At 42.4% G+C, this 26,482-nt stretch overlaps 2 protein-coding genes across 2 annotated transcripts in view; one reads left to right on the forward strand and one right to left on the reverse strand.

Annotated features, from left to right (window-relative positions):
* The first annotated feature begins 870 nt into the window (after positions 1–870).
* Positions 871–20,408, forward strand: LOC123989330 (E3 ubiquitin-protein ligase RNF165-like). The gene is given in 10 exon segments (XM_046290269.1): positions 871–1,040; positions 12,340–12,443; positions 12,446–12,524; positions 12,527–12,641; positions 12,808–12,933; positions 13,119–13,251; positions 13,473–13,577; positions 14,634–14,729; positions 15,504–15,607; positions 15,770–20,408. Coding segments are annotated over 10 exon segments (1,041 nt in total). The 5' UTR covers positions 871–979; the 3' UTR covers positions 15,888–20,408.
* Positions 20,409–20,525: 117 nt separating this feature from the next.
* LOC123989329 (lipoxygenase homology domain-containing protein 1-like) overlaps positions 20,526–26,482 on the reverse strand; it is a 16,810-nt gene continuing 10,853 nt past the window's right edge. The window contains exons 8-13 of the mRNA XM_046290268.1: positions 25,191–25,368; positions 23,280–23,465; positions 22,858–23,028; positions 22,299–22,437; positions 21,778–21,933; positions 20,526–21,627 (exon numbers count right to left, since the gene is read on the reverse strand). Of these exons, the coding sequence (XP_046146224.1) occupies positions 21,147–21,627; positions 21,778–21,933; positions 22,299–22,437; positions 22,858–23,028; positions 23,280–23,465; positions 25,191–25,368 (1,311 nt within the window). The 3' untranslated portion in view covers positions 20,526–21,146. The remainder of the gene's footprint in view (positions 21,628–21,777; positions 21,934–22,298; positions 22,438–22,857; positions 23,029–23,279; positions 23,466–25,190; positions 25,369–26,482) is intronic.

Consider the following 26,482-nt stretch of genomic DNA (forward strand, 5'->3'; position numbering starts at 1 on the left):
GGGTGCAGTAGCAGAGCTTAGGGTCCTTTGTGTAAGACCAGAGGTGATTATATAGGGATCGTGGTAGGCTAGGTGGCCTAAGGGTTACCACTGAGTAGAGAGTGACATATGGGGCTGAGTTTAATGACCCCTTCACCTCCCTTCTCCATCTGTTCCCATGTCAGACCTGAGGGGTATACTACAAAGCAGGATCATGCCTAAGTATTCTGATATAGGATGGAAATGGTGAAGAGGTAAAGGTGAAATAAAATCTATTGTTATTTCTGGTTGCTTTATCAAAGTTAGCTAGCTAACTTTCATTTTACTAGGCAAGTCAGTTAAGAACAAACTCTTATTTTCAATGACAGCCTAGGAACAGTGGGTTAAACTGCCTGTTCAGGGGCAGAACAACAGATTTGTACCTTGTCAGCTCGGGGGTTTGAACTTGAAACCTTCCGGTTACTAGTCCAACACTCTAACCACTAGGCTACCCTACCGCCCCACTGATCCTCACTGATCCTGCATTGTAGTATGCACCTCTGCTCAGTTCCTGTCTTAATTCTGGTGGTGCAGACTTGAGTCTTGCCAGGATGCCATGGCATGACAATTTATCATTCTGTCATAGCCTTGCTTACAATATACCTACAACAAACAAGTTGGGGTATAGGAACATTGCAAAATCTGTACATTTTTGACAGTAAGGTGTATTGGTATGAAATAAATGCAATGATTTTCAACACTGGATCTGAGCTAGATAGACTAGACTGGGCGTCGATAAAACGTTACGTTTATTTGCGAAAGACTGGTCGCTAATCTGATTGGCTGTCCCGGGTGCCACATGAAAAGGCTTCCGAACAGAGGTGTTCATTGATTGGTTCATTCGGTCTTTGTCTGAGATGCAGCTGAGAAGGCTGTCCCGTTTGAATGTGCAGGGATTGGAAGGGACCATTTCCATGGACCATCTGTCTCACAGGCTAGAGATACAACAAAGGGAGCCAGGATGGTGTTAGTACATGTCGGATATTTGGTTCTTCCCGTATTTGGCTCTGTAAGAAATAGAGGTAAAGTTATTTATTTATTCTATCCATTTTTGTCTCTTCTCGTTTCTATATATGTAAATATTAAAGCTAACTAGCTATCATCTACAATGGCCAAGGTAATAATGCTAGCTGTCCAGAAAGCTAGCTGCTGAGCTAACCAGACAGCCAGTCAGCTGCGCTCGAGCGAATAAAATCCAGGTTTGCAGTGAAGGTTGTAATCGAACCATGTCAAACGACATATGCAAAATAGTTAGCTATGTAGCTAATACAGCTATAACGAATTAGTAACGTTAATGTTTTGTCATCCGTTCTACCTTGCACGTATTATTGTCAAACGTTATCCTCTCAAGGCAACTAAACAAAATGGTAACTAGCTGAACAAGACAGCTAGCTAGTTTATCTGGACAGGCTAATATTTTGGTTATAGACGCGCGCGTAGTCCGTAGAATACCGTCATTTTGGATGTAACGTTAGCTAACTAGCGAGTGGCTTCGTTTGTCCCACTAACGGTTAATTATATTTTTCACCCTTTACTAATACCGTAACAACTGTTTGTTTTTAATCTGACCAAACAGCTGGTTAGCGAACATGACATCAGTGACATCAATTGTTTATCCATTTTGGTGTTGGCGAGCCTCGAGTCTTGACAACATGGTGTGTGGGGTGGGTTAGTTGTTGCCTTCAGCGAATCTGTTGTGTAGCTAGATGTGTTATTGGTTGAGGCTGTACTTTTTTGTTTAAATATCGGCTAAATCCATCATTTATATTTGTATACATTTTTAATTATGCGATGAACGCCCTAAAATTACTAATTGAACGTGGCAATAGGAGCTGGACAGGTGGGTTAAAATGTGATGCAGCCTACGACGCGTTTTCTTATTAGGAACATTTAGTACGGTCAAGAACACTATCCCGTAGGTTTGGAGAAAAAAAAATTGTCTCAAACCCGAAACCAAACCCCATCTCTATTTTGAGACTATCTAGCAATATGTTCAAGGGAAAACATGAGCACAACTGACCGTCTTTTGTTTTGCTCGATTGCAAACACCATACTACCCAAATTGATCAAAATAACATCCTCCATATGCAGCAAAAGGCTATATGTGCTGATTATATAATTATACTAATATGAACGTGCATTTTAAAATACATGCAGTAGCACCAATGATTTCATTGTGCTTTTATTTGTGTTCTTTTTTCCTGTTCCATAGTATCGAGGCTGGCGCTACATTCCGCATTTCTCAGACCTTTGTCCCCTTCATTGTGTAGCTAACGATCATCTGCTGCTGTCTGCCGTAGCCTCTGCCTGTTCTCTGCATCTAGCTGTATTGTGAACCCCTTCCTCATTTCCTCTTTCCATCTGAAGACGACATTGGCATTAAAACCCGAGTTCTCCCACTCATACCGTATCCTTCTGTGTAACAGACTAAAGAATAACACCTTCTCTAGAAAACAGTTTGTCTTTATTTAAACTGTCATGTTGCTCTTTAGTACATAATCCATTGTAGCATTAGGCCTATTACTATAAAATGTCGTTGTGATTTTCCCATTCAGTGTGGATAGACTACATTCTGCTGTAAATTTCTGTAAAGTGGATACATTTTGACCCCTTGGCCCCCGATTCGATTATAGCCAGGCTTGATAGAACTTGTGGATTGCTGTCTCCAGTCATCCCCCTTCAATCAAAGGTGCATTGTACCACTTCCATATCTGATGGCCTGTTTGAAACATAAATCACATTCATTCCCCCTCCCAAATGCTATCATCCTAATCACATTTAAACCAATTGGAGAGTAACTGGCTGCAATATATCTGCATTCTAATTTGCGTGTCTTTATTTCTCAAACGATCTGAAATTGCCACCTTTGATGGTCCATTGCACCTGTTCTAGTGGCTAAACGGCCAGTCGTAATCCTAACCATGTGTACGAGCCATTGTTTCTTCTACTTTAATTAACCCATTTAGTTTGTCACTGCGAATCTACGAGTCTTAACTCAACTCGCCGTTTAAAATTTGTTTTGTGATCCACGATCATGCCAAACTCCCCAGTGTCTGACACACTTCCACATAATGCTATCCATTTTACAGGGATGTGTATATCACGCACTGCTGTAGAACTCCTTTTAGAATCAAAGTGTCTTTATTCTTTGGTTGTGCTTTCTCTCTACCTTATGTTCTTGTATTAGAACCTAATGCATGATCATTAAAAAAATTATGTTTGTTTTCACATTGAACAGCAGATTACAATGTAATCTTTGTGTAGAGATGTCCCTGCTGTACTAAAATGTGCTGTAGCATACACATCTACTCATTGGATGCTGCTTCTGTTCTGTTAATCCTACAGAGCATGGTCGGGCCTTGCCTTTGGTCATTATTTGCATGTAGTTGCATTATTACTATTATCACACAGTGCCACACATACTAATATTTTCCAATAAAGACTTCTAGTATTTTTCCTAACCTTCAGTGTGCTTTTTGCTGATTTCCATGTGTTTCCACCCCACCATGCTGTCACTGAGGCAGCCCCCCCTCTACCTCTCAGTGCTCCCATCTCTCTTTTCAGAGGCACTTTAAGGTGCTTCTCTCTCCCGAGTCCCAATCATAGGATTAGGGACAGCCAAATCTCTTGTCCTGCTGTGAAAATTAATTTTGACTGAGAAATGGGAGGCAGTGATTAATGTAGGAACCATACAGTCAACCCCCCCCAATCAATACACATTCCATCTGTATTTAACGGTCTCTTGTCAACATTGCTTCTATACTATAGTATTAGTGACCAAAACTTGCTCCTCTTTTCATCCTTTCCGCCTGTCTCGGTTTTAGTAAAGTTAACATTGTCGCTGTCGGGTTACGAAAGTATTATTCCGTATTATGCACAGTGTCACACGCAACTGCCAAATTTGGCTTTACGTTTTTTGTGAAATATTAGTCTTGAATTGGCGTCCTTCAGATACTGACCAGGATGGGAGATTTGGGGTTTTGTTGTGAGGCTGAATGCGCACCTTGAAGTCCCTTGACACAACACACAACATTAAACACTGATATAAATGCTATGCCGGTTCTGTTTACTATGTTGTTCTTGAAGTGTATTGACAGAAGTGGCACCAGCCATTCAATAGCTATACAGAGTGGGTAAACTCGGGACATTTGAATCTTACATATAAACTTATAGTCTATATCTCAAAACTAGCAAGTAAAAGGTTTATATTGACAGCAATACTTAGCCACTTCTTTACCTTGACATATACAGTGGGGCAAAAAAGTATTTAGTCAGCCACCAATTGTGCAACTTCTCCCACTTAAAAAAGATGAGAGGCCTGTAATTTTCATCATAGGTACACGTTAACTATGACAGACAAAATGAGGGAAAAAAATCCAGATGCAAATTATGGTGGAAAATAAGTATTTGCTCAATAACAAAAGTTTATCTCAATACTTTGTCATTGCCAACAAAGGGTATATAAGAGGTCAAACGTTTTCTGTAAGTCTTCAAGGTTTTCACACACTGTTGCTGGTATTTTGGCCCATTCCTCCATGCAGATCTCCTCTAGAGCAGTGATGTTTTGGGGCTGTTGCTGGGCAACACTGACTTTCAACTCCCTCCAAAAATGTTCTATGGGGTTGAGATCTGGAGACTGGCTAGGCCACTCCAGGACCTTGAAATGCTTCTTATGAAGCCACTCCTTTGTTGCCCGGGCGGTGTGTTTGGGATCATTGTCATGCTGAAAGACCCAGCCACGTTTCATCTTCAATGCCCTTGCTGATGGAAGGAGGTTTTCACTCAAAATCTCACGATACATGGCCCCATTCAGTCGTCCTGGTCCCTTTGCAGCCCCAAAGCATGATGTTTCCACCCCCATGATGTTTCCACCCCCATGCTTCACAGTAGGTATGGTGTTCTTTGGATGCAACTCAGCATTCTTTGCCCTCCAAACACGACGAGTTGAGTTTTTACCAAAAAGTTATATTTTGGTTTCATCTGACCATATGACATTCTCCCAATCTTCTTCTGGATCATCCAAATGCTCTCTAGCAAACTTCAGACGGGCCTGGACATGTACTGGCTTAAGCAGGGGGACACGTCTGGCACTGCAGGATTTGAGTCCCTGGCGGCGTAATGTGGTACTGATGGTAGGCTTTGTTACTTTGGTCCCAGCTCTCTGCAGGTCATTCATTAGGTCCCCCCGTGTGGTTCTGGGATTTTTGCTCACTGTTCTTGTGATCATTTTGACCCCACGGGGTGAGATCTTGCGTGGAGCCCCAGATCGAGGGAGATTATCAGTGGTCTTGTATGTCTTTCATTTCTTAATAATTGCTCCCACTGTTGATTTCTTCAAACCAAGCTACTTACCTATTGCAGATTCAGTATTCCCAGCCTGGTGCAGGTCTACAATTTTGTTTCTGGTGTCCTTTGACAGCTCTTTGGTCTTGGCCATAGTGGAGTTTGGAGTGTGACTGTTTTGAGGTTGTGGACAGGTGTCTTTTATACTGATAACAAGTTCAAACAGGTGCCATTAATACAGGTAACGAGTGGAGGACAGAGGAGCCTCTTAAATAAGAAGTTACAGGTCTGTGAGAGCCAGAAGTCTTGCTTGTTTGTAGGTGACCAAATACTTATTGTCCACCATAATTTGCAAATAAATTCATTTAAAATCCTACAATGTGATTTTTCTGGATTTATTTGTATTTTTTTCATTTTGTCTGTCATAGTTGACGTGTACCTATGATGAAAATTACAGGCCTCATCTTTTTTAAGTGGGAGAACTTGCACAATTGGTGGCTGACTAAATACTTTTTTGCCCCACTGTTTGCACTTAAATGCATATTCTCCTTTCGTTCATTATGGAATGGCACCTAGCTGTTTAGATGCCCTAGATCAATCAGCAGCAAACAGAACTCAATTAGCAAAACAACTTTCTCTACCTGTATTTTGAATCAAACTGTATTCCTAGTGGATTTGAACATATCGATACAATTTACAGTAAAATAGACAGTAGGGTTTAGGCAATGTATTTTACTAAGGTAGATTAAGTCTGTGACCAGCATTACACCTTAGTGAGTGTCGTTGGTACCTCTCTGCTATGTCTTCGGCAGACTTCTTTGTGGGTGTATCACTTTAACACACTAATGTAATTAGCCTAAATAAGTGTGATTTAGAATATGGCAGAACATTTGTACGGGGAGAAAGTTTGTGGGCTAGGCCTATTTGTTTATTGATAATAGAAAAGTATGCTAGATTGTGTTCAATTTGGTCTTCACATGACCAATTCAATAAGACTCTAATTATTGTACAGAGCATGCATACTCAAGACTGCCTTCATTACATTTACATTTTAGTCACTTAGCTGATGATCTTATCCAGAGCAGCTTACAATTAGTGCATTCATCTTAAGATAGCTAGTTGGGACTACACAACTATCTCATGTTCTTGTGAGGAGAGACTTTCTATGACAGTTGCTTGTACTAAGAGGTCTGGCTAAGGTTCATAGCCTTCCTACCTAGAGCACGCAGGTAAAGGCTATTGTCAGTGCCTTATTCTTCAAATACTTACAAGGTCATATTAGGCAGTCAATGGCATACATTATTCAACACTGCTGTAGTGTTCCATGCAAGAAGCTGCTTTATGTTTCGTTTTACATTTGCGTTCTAATCATGAGATGAAATGGTACACATACCATTAATACGAGTGCCTTATTTTACTATATTAAGCACGGGACACCTATCCATAATGACTTATGAATCTTTTGGGTTATTTATATGCATAAGGTTTTTTCTTAGCTACCCCCTCAAACCAATTTCATACTGCCGGATAGGCCGACCATACTAAATCCTTCAGGATTGGTTGATAGCTACTGCACTGCTTAGCCTACACATTACCTCGTCTCGTCCCCTCCCCTATTCGTGCATTGTATAGTAATGGGATGCTCATGCTACCAATGGAATGGGGTGTGTAGTGTAGATGATGATTGTTGGGGAGAATAGTAGCAGTGATTATAAAACTGCAGAGACAGCCGGGTCAGACTGCTGCAGTCATGGGTGGGCAGGGCTACATGCCTGTCAGTCAAACGGGGGAGACATGCCGCACTGTGGGGAGGGGCTGGCTGTATGTGTGCACATGCTTCTCTGGAGGGGCTGATAGCTCAGATATGCACCAGTCAGGAGATTTTACAGCCCGAGCTCAGCGCTGAGAGAGTTATGTGCAGAGAGAGACTATGCTGCAGATGCTGTGAGAGGTGCAATGTGTGCCAAATAAGGCCTATTTGATATGCTATTTTATAGTCCTATGGTCCATTTATCATTATAATCATCATAACACTGATAGTTTCCACCTTGTTAATATTTTTATTTTATTTAACTAGGTAAGTCAGTTAAGAACTATTTTTTTATTTACAATGATGGCCTTCCGAGGAACAGTGGGTTAACTGCCAATATGAATGGGGAAAAAATATATGATTTATTCTTCTTTGTTAGTAGGGTCTGTTTAACCCATTTGTTATTGGGGTCCCTGTATCTTTGCACAACAGTGATGTAAAACATTGCGACAGAACGGAGTGAAACGGCATCCTGTGGTCCACCAAAACCAGAAGGCAATTTTTTTTCTTTTTCTGCTCTACTTCCTCAGCCAGCAAACACAACACAATTTCTCCTCTTATGGATCTGAGGTCCACTAGGGTTCTTATGTCTCAAGGCAATATCTACTGTAGCAAAAGAATAACCAAGCAGAATCTGTCTCCTCGGGTTTGTGACTTGAACAGTCGCACTGCTTTGAATTACGTAGGCTATGATGTACAAAGGGGATAAAAGGAATGATGACCAAATTTAGAGTTGATCTGAAGTACCCTCTGGATTGTAATTGAATAACCACTGTATCAAAGAAATGTATTTAAATAAGTGTAATTTCTTACAAAATATCTAATCATCAGCTAAAAATGAACCCATAGAGCGTTTAGAACCTCTACTTATCGTAATCATTACGTAGACCTGTAATGCAGGTAGCCTAGTGGTTAGTGGTGGGCCAGTAACCAAAAGGTTGCTGGATCGAATCCCTGAGCTGACATAAAAATCTGTCGTTCTGCCCCTGAACAAGGCAGTCAACCCACTGTACCCCGGTAGCCATCATTGTAAATAAGAATTTGTTCTTAACTGACTTGCCTAGTTAAATAAAGGTTACATAATGTTTTTTTAAATATATTTTTTAAACATTACAAAGGCAGGACTGTTACTGGAAATTCCCTTCCAAACAGTAAAGATGATGATTACGCTCTTGTCTCTGCATCAAATTAGAACAACATTGCATAGCTGTTTTACAAGCCACTTATCATTATGGATTTTAGTAGTAGCATTTTATCACAGTGATACAGTAAAAAAAAACACAGTTTACTTGAATTAGGATGGCACTAAAGATGTCTATACATGGAGCCTGGCTATACATAGTCACAGTCTGTGGGGTTGTGCTTTTCACATGAGGCCTGCCTGCATGTCTTAAAGATGAGAGCCATCCCAGCCCCCCCAGACCTTGGTGTCTGTCCCCCCGCGCAGACAGCTGGTAGACTATAACTGGAGTTAAAGGAGCAGCTGCAGTGCCTCCCCCTCCCCACACTTCCCTCCTCTGGGCGTAATAGATATTGATTGTTTGGCTGCGACCCAGCACCATGCTGATTCAGCAGGTTAGCCAGAGCTTCACTCACTACTCCTCCTTCCATAGACCGAGAGGCAGCCCTAACCCAGGGTTGGTACATGAGGAATATACAGTGCCTTTAGAAAGTTCATACACCTTGACTTATTCCATCTTTTGTTACAGCCTGAATTCTAAATTGATTAAATAGATTTTTCTTCCCACCCATCTACACACAATACACCATAATGACAAAGTGAAAACATGTTTTTGAAAAATGTTAGCAAATTTATTGAAAATGAAATGCAGAAACATTTAATTTACAAAACTATTCACACCCCTGAGTCAATACTTTGTAGAAGCACCTTGGGTGGCGGTTACAGCTTTGAGTCGTCTTGGGTATGTCTATCAGCTTTACACATCTGGATTTGGGGATTTTCTCCCATTTCTTCCTAGCAGAATTGCTCAATCTCTGTAAAGTTAGATGAGGTGTGGTAGTGAACAGCAATCTTCAAGTCTTTCCACAGATTTTCAATAGGATTCAAGTCTGGGATTTTCCTGGGCCACTCAAGGACTTTCACGTTCTTGTTCTGAATCCATTACAGCGTTGCTTTGACTGTATGCTTGAATTCATTGTCCTGTTGGAACGTAAATCTTTGCCCCCAGTCTGTTTGCCTTCTGATAACAGAACTCGTCAGATTTGGCTCCATTCATTGTTCCCTCTAACTTTACGTCTCCCAGTCCCTGTTACTGAAAAGCATCCCCATAGCATGATGCTGCCATCGCCATGCTTCACAGTAGGGATGGTGTTAGAAGGGTGAAGAGCTGTGCTTGGTTTTCTCCAGACATAGTAGGGCTGGGCGACATGACCAAAATATCATATCACTGTATTGTACATTTAAAAAATAATAATATTGACTATTTGAAATGTTTATTTATTTACCTTTTGCTTTATGAGTGGTGCGTGACCCTAGGTTGGCAACACATACATTGTAAGTGATTTCAATAGGTTTTTCTCTATTCTGATTTGTTTTATACTGTTCAATTAAACTTAAACCTAAAAAAAAAATCAGCATTTTCATACATTTCTGAATTCCCTGCAATCATTTGAGATCATTTCCACACTGCCACGTAGGGCTGCACGATGTTGCAATTGTGATTTGACTTGTGATTTAGAGCACAACACTTGGGCGAACTTTTAGAATCATAGAAATATAATGAATAGTCTATAGTTACAATTTAATATTGTGTATTTTGAATACAGTGTTTGACATGCCAACTAATTAAAATGCCAGGGAGGAGTTATTGTCACAGGGTAGGAACCAAAGTGTTTGTTTCCTAGGGGATCCTATAATCTTTGGCTACGTTTTGTTTTCTCTTAGCTACTTCATGTTGCTAACATTAATGCTTTGTATTTTCCTCTTTAATTTAGTAGATACTGTTGCACAAACTACATGCTTATTTAGGTCTACACCATCACTGGTATTATTAGGCTGTATAGCTTATTACGTTTGCACTGACACAGCTGGCTAGCGAGCTAATAAATGTAGTAACTTGCGATTTAGCATTAGCGGCTACAAATATTTAGGTCCAACTTGCTAGGAAAAGACAAACTAGCTGTTTGCAGATGTAAGAAATACAAACTAATAGTGTAAATATATTACTCTAGTGGATTTAAATTAAGAAGCTAAGTGAAGCGGCATCCTTGTCGCATGTGCTGCATTGACCATGCAGTCTGAACGCAAGTGTGCTCCTCAAGTGACGGGACTTGGTCTGTGTGGAAGCGGCATGGAGAAAGAGTGCTGAGAGAGAACTCAAGTAGTGAAGTAATCTATAGAAATGGATTTACACACGGCATCACACATTTAAAAAATATATATACATTCAAAAAGTTGTAAGGTAAAGTAAAAATCCAAAACGGTCCATACATCAATACCGGTATATTGTAAAATACGGTATACCGCCCAGCCCTAAGACATGGTGCTTTACATTCAGGCCAAAGAGTTAGGTTTTTGTCTCAACAGACCACAGAATCTTTTGCCTTGTGATCCGTCTTTCATGTGCCTTTTTGCGAACTTCAGGCGTGCTGTCATGTGCCTTTCTCAGGAGTGTCTTCCGTCTGGCCACATGACCAACTACAGTGCAAATGAAGGAAAGGAGACAAGGAGAGGAAACCACTTTAGATTATTGAACCGCACCCCACAGCCCTTAAACGGCTGGTGGTTTTAGCAGTTGATTCTTTAATGCCAGGCTCCATAATGAGAGGCCTGTAGGACTAGTGCACGTAGGTCTAATGATAGTGCAACAGTTACATCGCTCAGCAGGAAGCGGTTAGAGAGTTGGGCCAGTAAACGAAAAGTCAAATGTTTTGAATACCTGAAATCTGTCTGTGCCCTTGAGCAAGGCACTTAACCCTAATTTGCTCCAGGGGTGCTGTACTACTATAGATGACCCTGCAAAACAAAGCCTTTCACCGTACCTATCCAGTTTGTGACAATAAAATATATTATTTTAACATGGAGGCAGGTAGATTTTATGATATTCAACAGTGGCTCTGAATAAGTAGCATGCTAAAGAATATTTTAAAATATGTGCTGCCACAATTCACAGGAACTCTGCACGAGAATCTTACGTTCATTATGTGCCGCCACCATTCACAGGAACTCTGCACGAGAATCTTACGTTTGTTATCTTATGCTCAGGTCCAATTTAAAACCAGGGTACTTATTCATAATTCATTATACAAACCCACTTAAACCAAAGACCGCATCAAACCTTGAAATCTAACCTAGCATATATTATCAGAAGCAGAGATTCAATCCACAAAACAAAACGGCAGTCATCGTGCCCAGTGTACCCCTTCGCTCCCAGCTGACCCTGTAGAACGACAGGAAATGAGCAGGACAGTTGGGCTCGCTCTGGAGCTTAGAGGTCGCTCTATGGTCTTTCATCTCTTTTGTGTTCCGTCTTCCTGGGTGAGGTCGCTTTCTGTTTTCTCGCTGTGTGTGTTTGATATGTAAGACGGTGTGTGAGCTGTATTTTTATTTATTTTATTTAACCAGGTAGGCCAGAACAAGTTCTCATTTACAACTGCGACCTGGCCAAGATAAAGCAAAGCAGTGCGACAAAATCAAACAACACAGATTTATACATGATTACGGTGTGTGAGGGATCTGTATGACGGTGTGTCGGTGATCTGTATGGCGGTGGGTGATTTGATCTGCATGACTGTTGAGTGATCTCTGTTGTGTGTCTGTTTCTGACTGCGTTTCCGATTTTGATGTCTGTCTCTGTTCTGACTGTTTGATGTCTGTCTGTGTGTGTGGTTGTGGTTTCTGTCTGAATATAATCTGTCTGCCCGTCTCTTTGTCTGACTGTAATTGCTCTCTGTTATTCTATTCTGTTATTTTACCTTGTGTGATTGTGCTGCCTGTTAGAGCTGTCTGTGTAGTTGGTCTGTGTAACGTTTGATTGAGTGTGACGGATGACTCCCTCTACTATCTGACTGATTTGGTGTGATCACTCTGTCTACTCTCTCTGGTGTCTTGTCTGATTGGGTGAGTGTGTTCTCTTGGCTGATTGGTTGATCTCTCTGTGGATATGATTGGTGTCTCCGTATCGTCTGATGGCAGAGTGTCTTCTCTGTCTTCATTGGTTGGGGTCAACTTCCTCTGAATCCTGATTGGGTGTACTTATCTCCTGCAGGGGCACAATTCACCAGGCATCAGCACAGCCATGCTACCTCATGCCGACACTTCCACCTAGGGGCCCCTCAGGCGCCCATCTCAGCTGAGTTCCCCTTGGGTCACACCAGCCAACCCCCCCCCAGACTGGCCTGGCCCCTCACCAGCCCCCGGCCCCCCACCACCCACCATCCCTGCCGGCCCCCCCCCTCAGTTCCAGGACGTTACTGGGCCTCCGTTCCTACCTCAGGCCTTACACCAGCAATACCTCATCCAGCAGCAGCTTCTAGAGGCGCAGCACCGCAGGATCCTCCCACACTCCAGGTACTACCACACACACTTGCATGTTCTGTTGGACTCACATTTACAGGCATGTTTTGTCTGTTTCTTTCACTCACCCCCTCTAAGGCACTGAGTTGGCCAGACACTAGAACACTACACCCCCTCCAATTTCCATATGCTAATGTATGGAAATGCCTCCTCTGTGCAGACGAACTCTGGAGCGTGCTCCTCTGAACCCTCACAGACTCCGCTCAGGGTACGACTACTCCCCTCCCCTCCATATCCCCCAGGCAATCAGCCAGCAGCCGCGCTACCTGGCCGAGGGCACAGACTGGTGAGTCAAAAAAATAAAAATAAACGGGGAGCCTTGGAGACGATAAGTCATTGTTTCATCCTTCCATCTGTCTGGCATTAGTGGTGTTGGTTTATGTCTCTCCCCCTGCCTGTAGGGGTGATCATTTTACTCTGTGTTGATATTAATATAGGTTTTTGTTCTCTCTCCTCTGTGTCTGTTCGTAGGGACCTTAGTGTGGACGCTGGCCTCTCTCACCAACAGTACCAGCTCCAGCAGCTTCCACAGCACTATCAGCATTACCTGGCGGCATCCCCCAGAATGCACCACTTTCCCAGGAACACCTCATCTGCACAAGTGGTACTTTCATGACTGTTGGCTGTTGTGGTTGGTCTCTGCTTTGTTCTTTGTTGTTCTGCTTGTCTATGTTGACTGTTTAGTTGCTGTGTTGTTCACACTCTCTGTGTGATGTATGTCTTTGTCTGTTCGTCCATCAATGATTCGGTGCTTGGTCCTGTTTTGTCCAACAGAGTTCTGTTAACTGTCGATGACCGAAGTGTCTTCTTTTTTATGTTTGACAGGTTGTGCATGAGATTAGAAACTACCCGTACCCCCAGCTTCACCTGTTGGCTCTGCAGGGCCTCAACCCCTCACGTCACGCTTCCGCTGTACGAGAGAGCTATGAGGTAAATGTCCATTTCTATATCAATTTGACCAATATCTACAGTGTACTGAACAAAAATATAAATGCAACAAGCAACAATTTCAAAGATTTTACAGAGTTACAGTTCATATAAGGAAATCTATCAATTTAAATAATAATAATACATTTAGGCCCTAATCTATGGATTTCACATGACTGGGCAGCCATGGGTGGGCCTGGCACGGCATAGGCTCGCCCACTTGGGAGCCAAGCCCACTGCCCAGTCATGTGAGGCCAGTTGGGCCTACTGCCATATTCACTAAAACAACATTGGAGTCAGCTTATGGTAGAGAAATGAATGTTCAATTATCTACCATCAGCTCTGGTGGACATTCATGCAGTCAGCATGACAATTGCGTGCTCCCTCAACATGAGACGTCTGTGGCATTGTTGTGTGACAAAACTGCACATTTTAGAGTGGCCTTTTATTGTCCCCAGCACAAGGGCCTCCTGTGTAATGTTCATGCTGTTTAATCAGATTTTTTTTTTGTACCTTTTATTTAACCAGGCAAGTCAGTTAAGAACACATTCTTATTTTCAATGATGACCTGGGAGCAGTGGGTTAACTGCCTGTTCAGGGGCAGAACTTGTACCTTGTCAGCTCGGGGTTTGAACTCGCAACCTTCCGGTTACTAGTCCAACACTCTAACCACTAGGCTACGCTGCCGCCCCAAAATGTCACACCTGTTAGGTGGTTGGATTATCTTAGCGAGGGAGAAATGCTCACTAACAGGTTTGTAAACAAATTTGTGCACCAAATTGGAGAGAAATACGCTTTTTGTCCATATGGAACATTTCTGGGATCTTTATTTCAGCTCATGAAACATGGGACCTGTTTTTACATGTTGTGTTTATATTTTTGTTCAGTATATATTAATGCTATTGCTTGTGTTACACATGGATACTATACTTGTTTTTATGGTTAAGCTTTAATGGCATGATTTAATTCTGTTACCCTAGTCATACCAGTGCTGACTGGTTGCTTTTGCAGAGGTGAAGTGACGTTATCTGTCTAAAGCCTTGCTCTCCTGTGCCCTAGGAGCTGTTGCAGCTTGAAGACAGGTTGGGAAGTGTCAGTAGGGGAGCGGTTCAGACCACCATAGAGAGATTCACCTTCCCACACAAATACAAGAAGGTGAGGAGGCAGCTCTCTGAGTTAGAAATATACACACACTAGTGGAGCTACAGGCAACTGCCAAAATAACAGAAACACTTGAGTAAATGAGTGATACAAAGTATATTGAAAGCAGGTACTTCCACACAGGTGTGGTTCCCGAGTTAATTAAGCAATTAACATTCCATCATGCTTAGGGTCTTGTATAAAAATGCTGGGCAGGTCACTGAATGGTTTGATGAGCATGAAAACGAAGTAAACCATATGCCATGGCCATCTGTCACCCGATCTCAACCCAAATGAAAACTAATGGGAGATTCTGGAGCGGCACCTGAGACAGTGTTTTCCACCACCATCAACAAAACATGATGGAATTGATGGAATTTCTCATCGGCGAATGGTGTCGCATCCCCCCAATAGAGTTCCAGACACTTATAGAATATATACCAAGGTGCATTGAAGCTGTTGTGGCTCGTGTGACCCAACTTCCTATTAAGACACTTTATGTTGGCGTTTCCTTTTATTTTTACAGCTATCTGTATATTGTAAATGTAACCAGTGGGAATTGAATATATTAACCATTAGACCGAGAGGACATCTTCAAGGTCTGAGGACTTACAAGTCTCACAGTGCTACTGCTGTATGAGTGCATGATTCCAAATCACCTCCGGTACTGTATACAAACTCAAAGTTTTAAAAAGCAAAGTCGCTTACTTCTGAAGCCTTAGTGGTCTCTTTAAAAACTCTTGACCCTGTCTGATTCTAATCTGGATATGTCATTTGATTGGTCCACAGAGGAAGCCTCTGGATATGAAGATTGGCGAGGAGGGTGAGGAGACTGATGTGGATGAGAAATGTACCATCTGCCTGTCGATGCTGGAGGAGGCAGAGGACGTCAGGTAATGAATGAATGTTTGCAACACAACCTATTGGAGCCTATGGAATTCAAAGAACCCACTGAACAAGTGTGATGTGCATACTGTATATTTTCTCTTTCAGTGTGTGAGTTCACGACCAGACGATTGACCTTCTTCCTTTTCTCTCCCGTCTCACCTGTCCAGGCGTTTACCCTGCATGCACCTCTTCCACCAGGGCTGTGTGGATCAGTGGCTGGCGACAAGCAGGAAGTGTCCAATCTGCCGCGTGGACATCGAGACGCAGCTCCACCCAGACAGCTGATGTCACAGGGGTGGAGCCTGACGGTCTGGCTGCTGTCAATCACCCTGGCGTGGATCCTGCTCCCTTCCACCCGGCCCTGCCTCTCCCAACATGGGTGCTTTGCCAAATGTCTCCAGTCGTCACGTGACATCATAGCTCTCTCTGACTCACGCTTTACTGAGCCAATCCAGGATTACTTACTGCACGAGAGACCGGAGACTGACTCTCTCTCTCTCTCTCTCTCTCTCTCTCTCTCTCTCAATAAAAGCACATCCCCAGCAAAAAGACATGCAAACACTCACTCACACATACATTACATACTATATACACATGTGCACACAGGGTTTACTAGTTGCTTGCTGGTGGTTGGGTGTCGTTGCTGTTGTGTTGTAGTTAGGGGAGGCAGGTGTGTTTCCTGTGTCTTTGTAGCATGTTCTTAAAGCCATGACATTAATGTACAGAGTGAAAAGCACACAACCCCACTTGCCAGCCAGCCTGCCACATACACACACACACTGCTTATTCTGCCACAACAGGAAGCTAATCAACCACTTAAAAGCCCTGTCGCCATGTTTGCCTACAGATCATTTGTGGTAGTACAGTAGCAGCATCAGACACAGTGGTATTTTGACCCCTCACTTTGTTATAAGAGGGGGACTGAGTGTTCAGATCTCACCCATCTTCTACTTTTTGCAATACAGTAGTTGTACATTTGCTTGGGACTGATGCTGCCATCAGTGTTCGGACAAAATACAACTATTTCACTGCTGTCATGTCGGCCTGCCCCAATGCATGGGGTGGCGTGTGTTTTTGAGTAAATACAGAGGTTAGTGAGTGTTTTTAACCAAATGTGTTATGGTATTGCTTGACCTGCCGCAATGTGTGTGTTCTGCCCCAGTGTGTGGGTTTCAGTGTATGTTTAACCAATGCTTGCGCGTGAGTGACAAACTTAAAGTGCAGGTTCAAGTGTGTGTTAAGGGTAATGTAGAAGTTAGCTTAACAGTGATTTGATTGGAGTGCTTGTAGAATACAAAGCCAAATAAGGAATACAATTATTATTATTTTTAAATGTAGTAGGACTTATCCCCCATCATGCACTGCAGTGACTGAGTGAGATGTGGGGCCTTCTGCTTAAGCAGAAGTGTTAGCTGCCCTGAAAACAGCGACTCTGTGCCATCCACTCCTGTCGCAGGTGTTAAGGCTGAGCAGTGTAGTGAAATGCATGTTTCAATGTTGGCTTGGGCTGTCGTGTTAGCGTTCAAACAAAAAAAATGGAGGGCAGAGGAGGGTGTTGTCTGTGCATGACTTAGTTAATCTGAGCTGTGATTATCAACTCAACACAAACAAACAAATGAAGAAAAAGGGAGCACGATGTCAGTGGTTGTCCCTGACCTGTAGCGTGTGTTCATACTGTCCCTTTTTGGTGGCAAACAAAATGGAATCCTATTGTTTACCTTATTGCCTAAAGAACAAGCACATGTGATAGATATAGCAACAACCTCTTTTTGTTATTGCATTTGCGTTGGTTTCCGTATATTTAGGTATAAACGCGCACTGTTTTGGACCGAGTGAGGAGCTTGTGTGTTGAACTTGTTTTTATGTGTCAGATCTCCCCTCGTGGTTGCTATGCTGGTTGCTATGCTGTATTGCTAGAACAACAATGTAGAATGTTGTGTGATGGGGCAGTATCCTCCCCACAGTGCATATGGACAGGACTGGGCTGGGGTCAAAATGAGGACCAAAATAACGGTCAGAGGACACTTTTTGTTGTAAAAAAAAACAACTATAAATGTTGATATTGTGTGTGCTTTCCTTTTGTTTTGTTGCTATGTTATGTCTGAGTCAATGTGCATGAACACTACATAGGTTTTTAAGGATTGGCACAGGTCCTGTATTAGGACAGACCCTAAATGCCCTGTAGACTGAAGGATGAGTTGTGACGGATTGGGACTGACCCTAACTGTCCTGTAGACTGAAGGATGAGTTGTGACGGATTGGGACTGACCCTAACTGTCCTGTAGACTGAAGGATGAGTTGTGACGGATTGGGACTGACCCTAACTGTCCTGTAGACTGAAGGATGAGTTGTGACGGATTGGGACTGACCCTAACTGTCCTGTAGACTGAAGGATGAGTTGTGACGGATTGGGACTGACCCTAACTGTCCTGTAGACTGAAGGATGAGTTGTGATGGATTGGGACTGACCCTAACTGTCCTGTGCACTGCCAGTGTTGATACTGACTCCTCCTTTAGTCTAGTTTTTTATGGGAAGTTTCGATAGTTTACACAGGGTGTTGTCAGTTGAGATGCCTTAAGTATTTAACAATCATTATTTATTACTAACTGTAGATATCGTGTGTACGTATTTAATTTTATATAGTTTTTTTCTGCAATTGAATCATTTATTTATTTAGATATAACACAATGGTTTAAAAAAAATTGAACGATTACCTCTTTTTTGCATTTTTTCATTGTTTTAATTCAATGGGAATGCTTCGCATGCAGTTGTATTTTTCCTGAAGAAACTAAACTAAAAAGACCTGCTGTTTGATCTCTCTCCCCGAGCCGGCTGTGTTATGTTTACTGTCCCGGGCTGAGCTGTCGAGCCTGCTCTTCTCATGTGGTGCTGTGGATAGTGGTGCTGTGGATATCTTGGTTACATTCCATTCAATGCAATTTTCTCTGATCCCTATGCTGTGATGTAGTGGACAAACTGCAATGGAGTGAAATGTTTTTAAGTTTGTAATTTGTCTTGTTTTGCACTCAGTTTTAACATGGGAACCCTCTCACTGGCATAAAGCAGTTACGATCGTAGATGTATTGTTATTATTACTGTATACTTTGTCATTTCCAGTTCTCTGCCTCTCATCCCTCTCTCCTTTCTTTAAAAAAAAAGCATGTTCCTTTTCTGTGTTGGGATATTTCTCCTTCCCTCTTTTCCAAATATCTTGTAGTTTTGAGCCCAACAAGTGCCTCGCTTCTAGTGTTGAGATATTTCCTTATGATTGAAGCTATTTTTGTTACCGAGCCACACAAACTCCTACGCTCAGTTACTCGAAAGCCATCATGCCTGAACTAGGTACATATTTATCTGGAGGTCTTACTCCTGCATTACACGGGCACCATGATGAACTGTAGGCTATGTTCAAATGCTGTTTAATGTTGTAGTTCCTTTCTTATTCCCTCCTCTCTCACTTCTCTCATTGTCACCACTGACCAACCTGCAAGGTGAAGGAAATATGACCTTAGCCTCCATAAGTGGAGTGTGGGAACTTTAAGGTGGTGTGGTCAGTGTCGTATTGCTTTCACTAACCAAATAGATCTGTGGATACCTTTATGAGAATAAAGAAAGCGGCATTTTAGGAGTACTCGGAAATTGACATTTCTCTCCATCTTTTTTAGTTTAACCCTGACCTAATCTAATAATACCTTTTGAAATATTTTACTTTATCGATTATACAAATTAAGGAAATATTTGACAAATCTTTGTGAAAATGTTTCACTGTGTTCATCTGCGCTACACTAATTATTATTATTATTCCCTCTTTTCCTGCCTTTCCGTTCCCTCTTTTCCTGCCTTTCTGTTCCCTCTTTTCCTGCCTTTCTGTTCCCTCTTTTCCTGCCTTTCTGTTCCCTCTTTTCCTGCCTTTCCGTTCCCTCTTTTCCTGCCTTTCCGTTCCCTCTTTTCCTGCCTTTCTGTTCCCTCTTTTCCTGCCTTTCTGTTCCCTCTTTTCCTGCCTTTCTGTTCCCTCTTTTCCTGCCTTTCTGTTCCCTCTTTTCCTGCCTTTCCGTCCCCTCTTTTCCTGCCTTTCCGTTCCCTCTTTTCCTGCCTTTCTGTTCCCTCTTTTCCTGCCTTTCTGTTCCCTCTTTTCCTGCCTTTCTGTTCCCTCTTTTCCTGCCTTTCCGTCCCCTCTTTTCCTTTCCTTTATTATTTTGTCTTACCGTCCATCCTTCCCTCCACTCAGAACCCATCCAATGTTTCCTATCAATCCTCTCTATGTAAAACAAGAACAGACAGAGGATCTCTTAAAGCACAACCTTACTAAAAATGCATGTTTTTCTCAGGTTTGAATATATTCTTAATGGTATGTAAGTATATGGTGAAAATATTTGTAGATATACAAAGAATATTACAGAATTAATTTTGCTGCTGCTTGCATCTGAAAAACTGAAGGAAAGAGAAAATATCTCAAAGTGCCAGTGATAGGGCTGCCGCCATCTTTGTATAAGGTCTGCTGTTTAGCCGTGACTGCGCAATGTTTTTCAATATAGGAGATTTTATCGGAGAATATAACTATTTATCATTAATATTAAAGCAATAGCTCATTAATGATGAGTGTGTTGATGAACTGGATGAGCATATTGTGTAAATGTTAGATTCACATTTGGTGGAATTTTGTACTTTATTTATTACTACTAATAATGATTTTAAAAGTTGCATCGCTAAACCCAAACTGTTCTGTTTTTTTATTTACATTTTATTTCAAGGCTGGTATATTATCCTTTTTTGTATGTGCTCTTTTTGTAATAAATTGGATCAAATGGAAGGTGTATAAATCTGGTGTTTGTGGAATGAGTAGAAGTTACCTTGTGTCCCTAAAATTAAGGCCAGTCATGACTCTTTGACGTTAGAGGCGAAGGATGAAAGAAAAAGAAAAAGAATCTCTACAAAATGCTTTCATTGAGAATGAGACACATGATCTCCATCCTGATGAGGTTGACAATCCTCTTTTGATTTTTTTTCTGAGTCTGTCTTCACAAGGTAATCGAAATCTCACCGGGAGATGAACACATCAGTCAAACCACAATCTTAAAAAGCAGTTTTGAAAAACAAAAAGTGTTTTGGAATAAGCAGTACAAAATAGTATACTCTCTTATAAAACCTAATTTACAACCAAGCAGCTGAGCAACATGCCATTCCTGATAATGGGTACTTTTTAAATGGTGGCACAATCATGTTACCTGGCCTTATGACCCTATTGTGTTTTAGCCATAAACGCCAGGCCACTTGCCTTCAGTAGTAATGCAATAGCTAAACTATAAGATATTCTAGAAATGCAATAATAAATATATAAACATTTTCCTTTCCTGAGATCATGACCATATAGAGGCAATAACATTTTTAAAATGAAACCGTTGCCCACATCCAATCTCCATTCAGAGTTTGTATCTCTTCATTACGGAGTTGCTTGGGTAGAGTCCAACACACGGCGAGGCCTCTCCTCTGCTGTGCAAAGGACATACGTTTTCATATAGTGGAGAAGTCTCAATATGAGGTCTTTAGTACTTTGGGTAGAGGACCCTGAAGATCTGTCCGTCCGCCTTCTTGGTGTTCAGCCACTTTCCACACAGGAAGATGGTGGTGACACCGTTGGCTGTGTTGGTGACCTCCACGCGGTCCAGCAGCCAGCCGGGGCTGAGGCGGGTATTGTCATGCTCCACACACACTCTCAGCAGCTCACCCATGTCCAACATCTCTAGCAGGAAGCGGTCCGTCTGGCCACGCTCAAACAGGTTGCGGAACTTCTGACGTAGCGACCGGCGGCCCGAGTCGCCGTTGGAACCGTAGATGGTGATGAAGACATTGGCATCGGTGCCTGCCCCCTTCTCGTCGCCCGTGATGAGGATGATCTCGTACTTGACAGGCACCAGGCTGCGGGCTTTGCTGGCGAAGCTCTCGATGGCCTTGGTGCACTCGATGGTCACAAACTCGTCCCTCTTTGGGGAGAGGGGGATCAGGGCATTGCAGATGAATATGAACCTGGGATAGAGAAGGAGAATGATTGTCTCTTCCACAAGACACAAAACTCCTGGGTTTCCACACAGTATATTGTGAGCTGCAGGGCTTTGCACCCTACCGAATAAGCCCCAGGTGGTTTATATACCTGGGGTCAGGCTAGGGGTCACTCACCTGTTGCCCAGCACTTTCTCTATGACAACGACTTCCTTCACGTGCCAGAACGCCTCACCTTTCACCTTCTTCCCATCCTTGGGGGTGTGGCCCAGGCAGATGCCAGCGATGTCCCCAAGCTGTTTGGAGGAGAACTCAAACTTGTCCTTGTTTCCCCTGAATGAAAATAACAAAGCCACATAACCTTAAACCATTAAAGAATATGACAAGGGAATAATATTACAACTGACTAGAATATAATCATTTAGCAAAAATGTTATTCTAGAAAAATAGATTGTCGGATTAGATTTCATGAGCTCTTCTTTACATGCCTGGAAACGTCTAATGAGTTTATTACTAGTGATTGAATTCCTTGAGAGTAGAGTATACTGTTGAGTCTGTAAAAGCGTTCCTTGTGCCAAGGGAGATCATTCCAATAAGCCTGGCTGTCGTAATAAAAAGGGAGAAAACCCCAATCATTTCTGCTCATCCTTTACACAAACAAAACTCCAGTTTTTAAACTAATCTGAAGAGCAGCGTACCGCAAGAACCTCTTTTTCTTTGATGAGTTCTCCATCATAAATTCTTTTGAACGCCCCTTCTTCCCCTCCAGTGCGATCCAGACGTTCTCTTTGGTCTCTGCGTCGTCTGTGTCCGCCGTGGTGGTAATAATTTCATATTCTTTCAATCAAAAGTAGACAGTGCGTTAGCTTGGCCCAGGGAAAACTGTATTCTCTTCATATGAACAGTCCATTAGGCAAACATTGACATTAGTATGGTCAGTGTCCAGTCCTGGCGTAACCCCAATGTTGAAAATGTTTATTCTTGCCCATTACAAGCAGACCTGATTCAGCCAATAAAGAGCTTAGCGGACTAGTACAAACATTTGCAACCTTGGGGTTACGTGATGACTGCATTTGAGAAACACTGCAATAGAATAGGATTCAAAGTAGATTACATAATACAGTACACTGTAGTGATTTCATTATGATCTGATTGGAGTAATGTAAAGCTAGGAGATTTTCCTGACTGGATGACCAGACCAGGAGAAACACTGGACCCTACTAAAGAGAGATAAGGCTTGTGTGCAGCTGATCTTACTGGTCTTCTCAGTGAGGTCTAAAATGTCGTTGTTGGCACAGGACAACTCCCTCATGATCTGACCATCGTCCTCATTCTGAGCCAACCAGCGGTCGCAGGGGAATCGAAATGTCCTGTCCAAGGCCTCATCCTTCACATCGATGTATTCTATGTGCCATCCTGGAGCAGGCCCTGATCATGACATAACAATAGAGTATGAAACAAGTGATGGGAAAGACAGGCGTGAAACATATATTGTTGTGTTTTGAGTCAAAGTATTGCTGAGAAACCTGAAGAATTGATCTGGTAGTTCACCATCAGTTGGTGCATACACACAGTGCAAGGTTAGTTACAGTCAATAGGCGTGCACGTTTCATATTTTGACTGGTTCACTTTGATCGTAATTGTCATGTCATCATATTCCTGATGACTGATTGGCTCACCTGAGTTGTCGTGCCACACCCGAACCTTAGAGAGCTCCCCGAGGCTGAGCACGTCAGGGAAACGGAACACATCTGTCTGCTTGCGCTCAAACTTGTTGGATTTCTGGCACTCTTTCAGCGCCAGGGTCCCAGTGTCACCGCACTCTCCAAACACAATGATCCACACGTTAGCGTCAGTGCCTGCCCCTGTGCAGAGAGGGAGGAGAGTTACCAACTTCTATGAAAAACTGCGGTGCTATTGGCTGATTGGGATTCGAACCCAGATCTCATGCGCACCACAAGACTGTGTTAGATCTCTGAGCTAAAGGCCATGCAAACATGGTTCACTGAACCACCTTTGTTACACCTTCATGAATCTCAACTCATCCTTAGCAGGTATAGCCTACAGCCTTAAAAATTAACCACTAATTGCCTGCCTTTTCATTGCTCAACTCGCCACCAGTCGACACTACAGCCTTCTTAAAAATCCATTCACCAATAACCGTACAGTCACCAGACTGCCTTTTCAGACATTCCTGACATTCCTGAAAAATAATCAAATCACCAATACAATTTACTTTCATAGACTGATTTTACAAACAGGTCCCTGCAAACATTCCCCATCAGTTACTAACCTTCTGCCTTTTCAAACATCACTTCACCATCAGCAGTCCGACATTCTTGAAAAATAATCAAATCACTAATACAATTTACTTCCATAGACTACCTTTCCAATAGTCCCCCATTAACCACTAACCAACTACCTTATCAAACCTCAATTGAGAAACCAGAGAAGCCCTGTTTCCTCTGATTCACATGCGTGTGCTTGAGTGTGTGCACGTGTCTCACATGTTTTTAACCTGTGTGTGTGTGTGTGTGTGTGTGTGTGTGTGTGTGTGTGTGTGTGTGTGTGTGTGTGTGTGTGTGTGTGTGTGTGTGTGTGTGTGTGTGTGTGTGTGTGTGTGTGTGTGTGTGTGTGTGTGTGTGTGTGTGTGTGTGTGTGTGTGTAATGTTCACAGAGCAGTCAGTGCTTCACTGATGTCTTGTGTGTGACAGCTCTGCTCATTATCATTATTACCCTCACACACACACACACACACACAGGTTTGGTGAGAAGACATGTCTTCAGTAACACAGGCAGCCAAGGGCAGAATGACGAGCTCTTTGAAGTTAGCATAGACACCTAGCCCCTCTATTGTGTCAAACAGCAGTCTTCCTCTCTCTCCTCTGCGGTGGAAAACTGCACGGCTAAAGAACCAAAGCCGAGTGAGAGGTTTCAGAGAAGTTTCTCTTTCATTAGCCTCTATGACTCAAAATGGATTGTCGTATTCCACCTCTGCTGCTGCTTCGCGTCTCTCCGAGCAGCAAAGACTCCGCTGCACCACAGAGATAAAGTAAAACAGGAGAATATAGTGTAACAGGCACATCCCAGCTAGTTAGGAACAGGCCTGAAGCTGAATCTGGTGCAGTGTAGGATAAATAGCATGGATTTGGAAGAAAGGGAGGAATAGTGTGATTACAAGCAAATGTAGTAAATGTGGTTCAGGAACTACAGTAATTACTCAGCTTTAATTCAGTGGGATAATATAGTCGAGTTTGATACATGGCCCTGTATTCATAAAGCGTCTCAGAGTAGTAATTCTGATCTAGGATCAGGTTCTCCTATCCATTTATTATAAACTAAAAGACAAAACAGATCCTAGCACTTTTTACTCGGACGCTTTATGAATAGGGAACCCTGGTCAGTCACACAAACATGATGGACAAACATGAAGACTGTAGAATGTGGTTTGTCTGTGCACTGCCACTGACTGACTGACTGGCTGGCTGACTGACCGGCTGACCGACTGACTGACCGGCTGGCTGGCTGACTGAATTACTGACTGGCTACCTGGCTAACCGACTAACTGACTGACTGACTGACTGACCCACCTCCAATGTCGCTGGTCTTGACCTGGATAATGTAGGTGGTGATCTCCACCATCTCCTCCTCATCCACCACAGCAGCCATCTCACAGATCATGGTCCTCTTGGGTCCTTTGGTCTTAGACAGCCACTCCTCATAGGTGAACACTGACACCTCCTCTGTGGTCAGGTTACGCATGATGATCTGAGGGAAATCATCATTAATTATAATTTTTACATTTGTATTAATTAACCATTATTTTACGAGGTAAGGTGACTGACACAATGACAAATTCTTACCTACAGTAACAACCTTTTTACACATTTAGATTGTATTGCGCATATTAAAGGGTGAGGATGGGAATCCATGCCTTTACATAACTCCTGTAATTCTATTGGGAGAAACCATCAATCAACACTATGCATGTACAGTATGTAGGAAAATCTGAAGGACAATGCCATTATCTGTAAGACAATGCATTCTCTTTAGGACAATGACATTATCTGTAGGACAATTGCATTATCTGTATGACAATGCCATTATCTTTAGGACAATTCCATTATCTGTATGACAATTCCATTATCTGTAGGACAGTGCCATTATCTGTATACCTTTGCCATTATCTTTAGGACAATTCCACTATCTGTATGACAATGCCATTATCTGTAAGACAATGCCATTATCTTCGGACAATTCCATTATCTGAAGGACAATCAAATCAAATCGAATGTATTTATATAGCCCTTTGTACATCAGCTGAAATCTCAAAGTGCTGTACAGAAATGATCCGTAGGACAATTATCCGTAGGACAATGCCAGACAAATACCAACAAAGATGAGCCATAATCCATAGTGATAAAATGCAGAAATATACATATACTGTATATATAAATACTGTAACATGATGAGCATATCTCTATTCCACTTGCCTCTCCCAGTGTATTTGATCCTTTGTCATGGACAGGGTATAACTGAAGAAATTAGCCCATTATAAAAACCCAAGAATTTGGCTCAGGCAGCCCAACCTGCATTAACTTCCATCAATATATTAATTTGAGTGGGATTAGCATGCTGGCAGTGCGCCCAGTTCACTGCAGTGGCCTTTTGAAATAAACATGCTCTGTGTGTGTAATCCATAACGTTGGCAGTACACATCTGTTTTGGGATGCTGTACAGCTACTGGGTCATTTCAAGGACACGGCCCAGCCACTCACAGACACGGCTGGGTATGAGCCCTGACTGCTTAGCTACTGTTCGGCTAGTCTAGAGGCAGACTGGGTGATTTGGAGAGACATGGAGGGGTTGTTCCTGCATAGGA

Source organism: Oncorhynchus gorbuscha, linkage group LG11, assembly GCF_021184085.1.
Source record: "Oncorhynchus gorbuscha isolate QuinsamMale2020 ecotype Even-year linkage group LG11, OgorEven_v1.0, whole genome shotgun sequence".
NCBI classification, from domain to species: domain Eukaryota; kingdom Metazoa; phylum Chordata; class Actinopteri; order Salmoniformes; family Salmonidae; genus Oncorhynchus; species Oncorhynchus gorbuscha.